Source organism: Pleurodeles waltl, chromosome 7 (genome assembly GCF_031143425.1).
Source record: "Pleurodeles waltl isolate 20211129_DDA chromosome 7, aPleWal1.hap1.20221129, whole genome shotgun sequence".
Taxonomy (NCBI): domain Eukaryota; kingdom Metazoa; phylum Chordata; class Amphibia; order Caudata; family Salamandridae; genus Pleurodeles; species Pleurodeles waltl.
The window spans coordinates 56329654-56339783 of NC_090446.1; the positions used below are offsets into that span (position 1 = coordinate 56329654).

At 48.9% G+C, this 10130-nt stretch overlaps 1 protein-coding gene across 1 annotated transcript in view; it reads left to right on the plus strand.

The window, feature by feature from the left end:
* The window catches only part of LOC138247178 (killer cell lectin-like receptor subfamily B member 1B allele A), a 344850-nt gene extending 337698 nt beyond the window's left edge, over positions 1-7152 (plus strand). The window contains exon 7 of the mRNA XM_069201923.1: positions 6877-7152. Within this exon, the coding sequence (XP_069058024.1) occupies positions 6877-7012 (136 nt within the window). The 3' untranslated portion in view covers positions 7013-7152. The remainder of the gene's footprint in view (positions 1-6876) is intronic.
* Positions 7153-10130: the final 2978 nt, after the last annotated feature.

The following is a 10130-nucleotide window of genomic DNA, read 5'->3' on the forward strand; positions in this document are numbered from 1 at the left end:
CCCCATCTCCTGCCATCCAGCGAAACCCATGCCGCATTTCGCTGCCCCACCCCAAGGAAAAACAACCCTTTTTCCCATTCTGTATTTGCTCCTCCTCTATATTTTTTTTTATTTTTATTTTTTTATTTCTAATCCACAAATTCACACCCCATAAACTCTCTAACATCAATCTTAACTCTGTTAGGTAGTACGCATTTCCTAACTGCGACAAATGGACCCCGTCATCTCGAAACAAGGCCTCCTCCTGCTCTTTTATGTCCTCGCGCTTTAAAACCTTGATCCCCTGAGCCCAGCAGAATAGCCTCATGGCTCTATTCAACTTTTTCCGAGCCCGCTCAATGGCTCCGTGATTAAGTGCCCCTCTCCATGCCCTTCTTGGCACAAATTCTGTCCATACCAAACATGTCCCGCATAGTTTCTGCTTCAAGAGTTCCAAATCTCTCTGCATGAGCTGTATCAAAGTAAGCCCCGATAGCTTCACTAGATCATTTTCCCCAAGATGGATCAATAAAAGGTCCGGACATCCCCACTGAGGCAAATTACCCGTGATAAATGGGAGCAGGCTCCCCCACCTCATACCACTCTTGCCCCATCAACGAACTTCATGGTGTCTGCTGGGCAGTCCCAATGATCTGCCGTAAATTTGCCTCTCTGCAAATTTCGCTGCCCAATGAAGGAACGAATGGCCGACCAACCATGTCGCCATCTTGTCTTTCTGCGGCCCGGCCACACATCCTGCAAAGAAAAAACACTGTAAAGGCTGTAGTGGTGAGCTAAACCTCCCCCCCCCCTACTCTGCTCTCCTCAAGGCCTGACATAACGCTCGCAGCACCTAGATTTCCATCTCCCTATGCCCTTGATCTTAGCCGAATCCCAGCCTAAATGGGCTGCCGCTGTCGCTGCGCCAATCCTGTATGAATGCGTTCCATAATCCCCCGCACGCCGCCCTATCCGGGATTGCTATCTCCACTCCCCCTTTTTCCAGCCATACCCACTTGCCCTTACCAAGCTGATCCGTCTTTGACCGCCTAAGCCATATCCCCAGCCTGTCCCTGTGCATCCACACCTCCTTCATTCTTACCCCAATTTCTTTCCCCACCCCCAACAATTCGGACACTCGAAACGCGCCAAAGAACATCCAAACCATGCATAAGCGGAATAAACTCACCTCATACTCATCCGTACAACAAACTGGTAACACATGCAACAGCTCCAGCAGTATTTCAAAAGTAATGGGTTCTCTTGCTGGTTTAGCCCCGTTGGCCCTGACCCTGCCCCAACTCTTCAGCATCTTACCCAATAAGTCATTATGCGCAGGGTCAAAGCCAAAAAAGAGTTTCCTATAAAAAGAAACGCCTGCCAGCTTTCCCCCAATTGTACCTGGGGATAAACACTCCCCGATCAGAAAAAGCACAAAACGTATGGCCCGTGCTTCGAGAGTCCAAAAATTGCCCCCAAACGGCTCAAAAGATTGAAACTCCAACCATGCAAGCCTGTAACTTCGCCGCGTAGATACCGCTAAAGACATCTCCACCAGCCCCATGATCATCATGCCCCCCACTCCCAAATGTCTGCCGGGACCACGGTCTTGTTCTGTTCCGCTCCAGGTGCCAACTCGCGAAAACGCCGCCACTGTGAACGAGATAGGGAGTCTGCAATCTCGTTGTGAACCCCAGGTATATGTGCAGCTTTAAAGATAACATTCAAAGATAAACCTTGAAGCATAAACTGACGCAACAAGCGCAAAACTCTGAGGTCCCTCGCTCTCTGCCTGTTGACCAACTCTACCATCATCATGTTGTCTACTTGAAAGATCACTGTCCTGTTGGCTAACTCCCGTCCCCACACTGCCAGTGCCACGAGTAGGGGAAAGAATTCCAGGAAAGCGATGCTTCTCCCCTGCTGCGACCAAAGTGAAGGCCATGTTTCTGCGCTCCACCTCCCATCCCAGTATAAGCCAAAACCCGACACTCCCGCCGCATCCGAAAAAATTTGGACCTGCCACACCGTGTCCGAATCACCAAAAGACATTGGTACCCCATTGAAATTTTTAAAAAAGATCTCCCATATTTTGATGTCTTCTCGTAATGCCAAGGAAACTCGTATTCTATGGTGTGGAAGCACTGCACCTGACATGGACAGCCCCAAACGTCTACAGAAAGTCCGACCTCCCCTTACTACCCTACACGCAAAATTAAGGTACCCTAACAGCTTTTGGGCCGTCCGTAGATCTATTTTACGCAATGTGCGCACCACTGCTAGGAATTCCAGTATTTCCTTCACTTTCGCCGCTGGCAATCTTGCGACTAACGCTTCTGCATCCAGTTCAATACCCAAAAAGGTCAAAATCGGTAATGGTCCTTCTGTTTTCTCCGGGGCAAGAGGCACTCCTGTCTGCTGAGCTAGCCTCCGGAAACTGTCCAAAGCCCGCCCACAAGCCCCGGATGTGGCTGTTCCTACAAATAGGAAGTCATCCAGATAATGAGTCATCGTCCTATGGCCACTCATTCTCACAAAGACTCACTGTAAGAAAGTGCTGAAGATTTCAAAAAGCGCGCAGGATATCACACAGCCCATGGGCAGAACCCTGTCCACATAAATGGCGCCGTCTAGCTGCATGCCCAAGAGGTCAAAGTCTGCTGGGTGAATGGGAAGCAGTCTAAAGGCTGATTGAATATCACATTTTGCCATTTCAGCATTCCGCCCGTACTTTAGGACTAACTTCACTGCGTCATCGACTGACGCGTAAATTGCCTTGGAGTCCTCTTGGGCAATGAAGTCATTGACTGACGCACCTTCAGGCCATGACAGGTGGTGAATCAAACAAAACTCTCCCTGCGGCTTTTTGGGTACCACTCCCAAAGGAGATATCATCAAAGAGTCACTTGGCCATTCGGAAAACGGCCTGGCTATTCTACCCAGGACCACCACTTTTGCCAGTTTGTCACGCACTACCTGAGGCCGTTCTTTGGCTGACCGCAAGTTGTCCGCCCACCTCCTCTCTCGGGGACCTCGATAACCTATTCTAAAACCTTCTCGAAAACCCCATTCCAGCAGTCGTGCTTTGTCCGCTTCAGGATATATGCGCAACCAAGGCAGCAAAACATCCAGTCTAACTGGTGTAGGACCCCTTTGGTGCAGGAGCGCCATGCGATCCCTTCCCTCTTGATGCTTTCCACTGCTCTGCGGGGCTGGAGAGGGAGAAACATTGGATGACTGGATGACAGCCCCCGCACTTGGAGCAATCATGTTTAAACCTGCACTGTGCTCTGGGACAAAAACCTTTGTTTAAGTTCCAGCAGGCCCCCGAAGTTGTCCCTGTAGTTTTTGTAGCAGCGCCTGCCCCTCCCGGGGCGGGGCGTGCCTGAAAGGGCTCATATATCACTGGCAGACCACTCGCCGTATGCGTGGACGCTGCTGCCTGCGCCGATGCCATCCATTGCATCCACAACTCTGGATCTACGTCCCCCCAAGGCTTTTCAGGATTTACACTCCCCCAGGCTCTGAACTCCTCATCATAACTGAGCCATGCAAACCCCCCGAAATTCATTTCTTATAATGTCCATGTATTTAAAAAGCGCAATGGCCCTATCCAGGTATTTTTCGCAGTATATACTGGCAAATATCAGAAAAGCAGACGTCCAATTGTCCATTGTGATAGGAACCCTGGGCCTGCGCGCTAGTTCCCATTCCTCCTCCTTGGAACCTTCCTTGGCCTGTATGTCCCTGTGTAGTAGCTTAAAAACAGTCACGTATTCGTATTTCCATATCCTAGCTTTTGTTTTCTCTGCTATATGATACCCGAGGGGCATAGCCAAACCCATATATGGAAGACGTTTCTTATGGCCTCCCCCCTCCTTGTCCTCTGCTGTCATGTCTACCTCCGACGCCTGACTTCCTGTAGTTGTGTCTAGCGTGGAGGCGCCTTCTTTATCCTTGTTCTTGTTCCTTGTACTGAAATAGGACCTGGTGTCTCTAACACTGACCCGTCCCCCACCCCAATAGATCTACTTGTGCTTGCCTCCCTTGATGTCACTCCCCCTTCGCCCCAAACTGACCACCATCTCCCCTTACCTCTGACATTCTCTCCCAAATTCCTTGGCACTCTCTTCAAAGTTCTACCGCGCGGCATAGCTTGCCGCCCTCCTGTTGGCCCTTCCGTTAAAAAGGTATCCTGAAAAACAGAAACAGAAGAAGAGGTTGCGCCGCTCTTGCGCCCTCGCCCCCCCTTTCTTGACAGCGCTCACCTCCACATCCCGAATCTCACCATCTTCCCATTCATCCCCTTCGTCCTCACAGTCCAGTTCCAATTCCTCTTCTCCTCCCCACTGGCCCTTTGTTGGGCATATCCTCTTGCCTTGGTTGGTATAGTCTCTATCGCTTCCGTACCCGCATGGCGCACACCATTGCTGCGGTACCCACGTTCTCCCGGAGTGGAGAAGGCCGCCGCTGACCCCTCCATTGCTTCGTACCAACGCGCTTGGGCCGTATTGCGCCCAGTTGGCATAGCCCTTCTCCTGCCAACCTCAGCCGTTAGCATTGTTTTACTTCTTCCCCCGTGACCCTATGCATCACCGGGGTTCCCTGCGCCGACTTGCCCTTCGGCCGCACCAGCCTCTTGTCCCTGGTCCTCTCCTGACTGTGGAACCCAGACCCAGGTAACCCCTCCCGCCCCCGCCTGCTGTGCCCCTTTATTCTCTCTGGCCTCTCTATCCCTTTTGACTGCTTCGCTACGGGTGCTCACCTCCTCCCTGTCCTTGCACAACTGTGCCCACTTGGCCTCCGTCTTGACCACAATCCTACGCTGTTCACATATCCTGGCTTCTAGGTCCCAAGTTTCTGCCTGGTCCCAATTTCCCTGTGTGAATGGGTCCGGGGACCCCATGGGCCCTGTCTCGTCCGCTGCCTTGAGTTTCACCAATCTGGCCTGGCGAGGAGCTGCCTTGGCTCTAGCCGTCCCCTCTCTGGGTTTCCCCGCATATTTGCCTTTTTTCTTCACTGGGGCCCCAAAACCCCCTTGGCTGTAGCCCTCCCTCTTGTGTTATGACAAATCTAGCGGGGCAGCTTCCCCACTGGGCCCAGGCAAGGGCTGCTCAGTCGCCTCGCCTTGTAATACGGGCCCTCCCCCCCTGCCGGGTGTCCCTCCGCGCCTGAGGGGTCGGCCCCTGCTGTTGCACTGTTTGCACCTGCAGTTCCTGGTCCCGCGTCCTGTGTGCCTTGCGCTTCTCCACTAAACATCAGCGGGCTATGTGCGCCCCAGCAGCGCACCTGTGTCCTGACCAGGGGCCGCAGGCCCCTCTTCCCTGTCCCCGTCCGAGTCCTGGGACTCGCATGCTGTAATTGCTGCCGCGACCCGACTGGATGCGGCCTTGTCGGACGGGACATCCCCACCCAGGCCTGATCTAGTACCCCCGGCCTGAGTAGATCCGCCCGGCCTGCCTCGCCCAAAACGTGGAGCGCGGCCCTCACTGCCTCTGCGTCGTGGCTGGTTGCCATGCCGCCTGCCAGCGTCTCCCCGGTGCCGATGTGTGGCCCGAATACTGTGTAGCCTGGCCTGCTGCTCGCTGGGGGGTGGGTGGCCTGCCCTGATGAGTACTGCTCCATCTAACTGGCTGTCCCTGGTGCTGCTGCGATGCCCCCAGAGGCCCCCGAAGCACGGCGGCCCCCCTTTTGGGCCCCTTAGTGTGTCTGTGCTCCTTTGCGGGCCCGGCTGTTGGGTGTCTATAATATGATATATATATATTTTTTTTTAAATATATGCCTCCCACTTGTGGCCCTGCTGTTGTGGGGAAGGGGTCCTCCCTGCTGCAGGATCCTGGCCCACTAGTGGTCCCCCTGTAGGTTAACTGCCCTGTAGCCTGGCCCCCCATCCCAACTCAGGGTTTTATTTAATTTATTTTTTGAAGATTCACAGGCCCTCTGGCTTTTTTTTTTATATATATATATTTTTGTTCAGCTAATTTGGGCCCCCCGCTGTGTTTTATCGCGGGCGCATGGTCCCCGCGCCTCACTCCCCGTTTTGTGGGGTGATGTTGGCGTGCAGGGGCTGGTGTGTAGAGGCAGGCGTGTAGAGGCAGGCGTGTAGAGGCAGGCGTGCAGAGGCAGGCGCGCGGCCTCGCACGCTTGCCTTTTAAGCGGTAGGGGAAAAATGCAGGCCCCCGGCCCCCTCGCGCTGCCTCTGGCTCCCGGCACAAAAACTGCCCTCCCGGTAATGCCCCCTGCCTGGCCCTAACGCACCTACCTAGCGCGCGCACCTTCCTTCAAGCTCCGTGGTAAAAAGCTTCCTGCTCAAAACGCTGCTCTCCCTCAACGCTGCTCTCCTCTTGACCCCAGTTGGTGCGGAACAGAGGCGGACTCCACCCTTCCATCCCCCTTTTAAACCCTGCCTCAACTCCCACCCCCACTTACCTACTGACCAATAGGGCACCTCCGCGCCACTTCCTGTACCCCGAACGAGCCCGCGGAGAGACTAGACCAGGTCTCTCTCTCCACGGGCCCCTCCACTATAGGGACCTCCATGTTCCTAGTATACCTCGGGTCCCCCCAAATCCTAGCACCAGCTATGCTCTAACAGGTTAAAGACATGCAGTCACATATAATTCATGTCATCTGCCGGAGGCGTCAGTAACCATTGACTCGTTAGACATTCGTGTAAGTAATTATGAAACTACGAGTGACTGTCACAGAACCAACCCTCCTGGAATGATAGTCACAAGACAGCTAAAGGTGACATATGCAAGTGGCAGCCTCTTGTAGTGGACATTGTTTACTGAAGCATTTCTTACATCGCATGTCTGTCCGCACAGTTTTGTAATAACAGTATGCCTTATCGCCACTGACAGCCTCTGTCTCACAATAATGTCCCTGTTTCTGCAGGTTCCGTGTCACTGGCGCGGCGGATGGAGACTGGTGCGGGACGGCGCAGAGGGGCTCCGTTGTATCCTCACGTTGCGTCAACGCCCTAAACTGGATCTGCCAGAAGCAGGCGGAGGTCTCCAGCTCCAGGGCGTGACCCTGCACTTGATGACTTTAGCATCAAGGAGAGCCCAGCAGGATGAGTGTTTAAATCATGGGGACCAAAATACTGCTAAACCCTATGTATCCTCCTGAGCAATGTAAAAAAAAAACAGAAAATATCGGAGTACTTAAATAAAGGTGTTCATTTGGCCAGCCTTGAATTTAAAAACACTGATTTTCTACACCTTTCTTACTAGAATGTGCTATAAGCGAGTGTGGATGTGTTATTATCAGCATTTTAGTGCGCATTCAGAGAGTTGGATTCAAGGAGTTAAGTGCACATTTTTGGAAAATGCAAGAGAAGCTCTAGTTTACTTACAAATTTCCATGTTTCTAATTTTTAAAAAGATAAATATATTGCAGGAGAAAACCCACATAAGACAAACAGGCCCAAAAAAGGTGTCTGAACTTACTCCAACCATCAGCACTTCAAGGTGATTTAAGCATTCTCATGACATGTGACTGATTGTTTAAATTGTGATATTAGCTATAGCGTGCATTTACACTGATGCCTAGAAAATGCCGCCATGTGAACTACCATCTAGTCCAATTGCAGACTAGTACAAATCTGACTTCAGCACGGCTTTAGTATTAAATGCTAGAAAAGTCTTTAGAACTGGCAAAATAATTTAGATTACCATTACTATAATATTTTCCTGTTCCAAATACTAAAATGCTATTTGAATAACACTGTGATTGAAAATGATCAAGCACTAGCGAGTGCTTGGGAGTCCACCAACTAAAGCAAGAGGTCTCGATGAAAGAAACTTCCCATGGCAGAAATCTCAGAAAATCTGAGAATGGAAATTATTGTTATTATACTCACATAAATTATTATAATTATATTTGACGAAGATAGCAGCGGCAAGTTAAAAGTGCTCTACGTCACCCGTCTCAGATTGCAAAAGAAATACCAATCTGACGGCAAGAAGACCTTGTTCAACCGCAGGGGTCAGGGCCAAGCTGGGAGGCGAGATACAGCCCTGGTGCAGCCAATCACAGGTGCCAAACCACAAGAGGGCCTGACGGGTAGGTGGTGTCATCTGGGCGGACGAGACTGACGCAACTCACTATGGCTTGGGGGAGTCACCAGGCTGATGGGGTCTGTAGTGCCATACTAATATACATGTATTGTAATGTAAAGCCATTCTAATGTACATGCACTGTGCACATGTACGGGTGCCTAATGATTTCCTGTAGAATGTTATTTGTCAAAGTTTTCCTGGAGTTCCAAGTTCTTAGCTGGTATGCTGAGGTTGCTATGGTTCCACTGGTGTTGAAGCTGGGTGTCCTTGGAGTTGCTAGCACCAGAGGTGGGCTCCCTTTTCATGAAATAAACCTGGATGTTTCTACTCACCTGGCTCCATGTATCCTATTACCACATTTGGTGACACGGATTGCCACATCCTAAGGGAGTTGTTGGTGCATCTGACATTAATAAGTAAACTTACAAGGGGGCCCGAATAGACTGATGAACCTTTTGACTCGCTTCAAGGTTTTCCCACCATAAATCTAGTACATCCAGATCAATAATCAATGATACAATCAATAACATTAGTAATCAATAGGAGTCAGTAATTGTCACACACCATGACCTTGCAGCAATGAAGAACCACACCTTTATGCAAAAGTTAGAATATGAATTTCCCTATGTTAATAACGCGGATGTCACGTAAGATAATCTCAAAATCAAATGGTAAACATCCAGGAACAACACTGGCTGTCCAAAATGGCAGAAGAATCGCAATATAATCAATGCTCAAGCTACTACACATTTCAAAGTTACAGTGCAAATTAGCACGCCTTTTCCCAAGAGGGAAAATGGGCAAAATGGGGTGTCTTCTCTCTGTGCAGTCTGGATAAGTTAGATTTACTAAAACTACTTCCCAAGTCCCTATTGGTCAAGGGATCGATTGTTCACACTTTGTCCAATAAAACTAAAACTTCAAATCTACATTTCTACTAGTAGACGGTTCACATGTCGATGACTGGCTCCTTTCATACTGTTCTCGTCCATCCGGATTGTCAGGTAACAATATTGTTGCAGCTTACACTCCAGTCAGTGTCTTCATTGTACTCTCCTGGGAAAGTCAGTCTTACACACATTACATTAAACAATGTAGCATCAGCAAGAACAGCATCTTCTAGCAAGCAGTTTCTCATGAGAAAGACTTTTAGCTATGAACACATTAGGTCAGCACAGTGGAAAATCACAGCTTAATTCTCTAAGCAGATATTTAATTAAATGCCTAAGAAATATAGCTTGACACAAGACCTCCGCTAAGGCCTACAACTAATAAAGCTAATACATAATGTATAACCCTTAATATGACATATTACTACATTATTCAAACATAAGCTCAACATTTCATATTAATACGCCATTAATAAGTGCACTTCATGAACATTGGCGGCACTCACGTGGTCCCACTTTCAAATGTGTGCATTATTTGCCTCTAAATTATTACATTTCCTACACAAATTCAACACTCAAAATACATAAATATTCATTAGTAATTTCATTAAAAACATCTGCGTTAGCAATCGCTCCTCTGATGACTAAATGTGTCATCACACCAAACCTTCTTTCACAAATGTCTGGATCAGCTAAAATTCTGTCATTTTAATCCCTTCAAATCTTTGTTGCCCTTTTGAATTTTCCCTAAACAATTTTCCCTTTTTTTTTCTTGTCTCCTCTGATTATTCTTTGACTTCTTTAATTTAATTCTTGACACAGTTTAAATATTCCCCATTTTCCAAATAAGAAAACAAAAATAATCAATATTGTATTATTTTCAATAAAATCACTTTTCCAGTGTTGCTGAGCCAATTACCTACTGGAGCAAATCCCTTGCCAACTTTCTCCCAAACACCTGGTTCCTTCAATTCTTTCAAATCCACATTTTCGTTAGTCAGATTTGTAAGTAAGCTTCTAATTTATTTACTGTTGTCAGGAATGAACGAACAGCAATGCCTAGAATTAAGCATTTTGCAAACTCCGCCATCCTTTGCTAAAAGAATATCTAACACAAGGCGGTTCTGAAGAGTCATAGCTCTTTCAGCAGCTAATTTGGGGGCATATTTATACTCTGTATGCGGCGAATGTGCGTCAA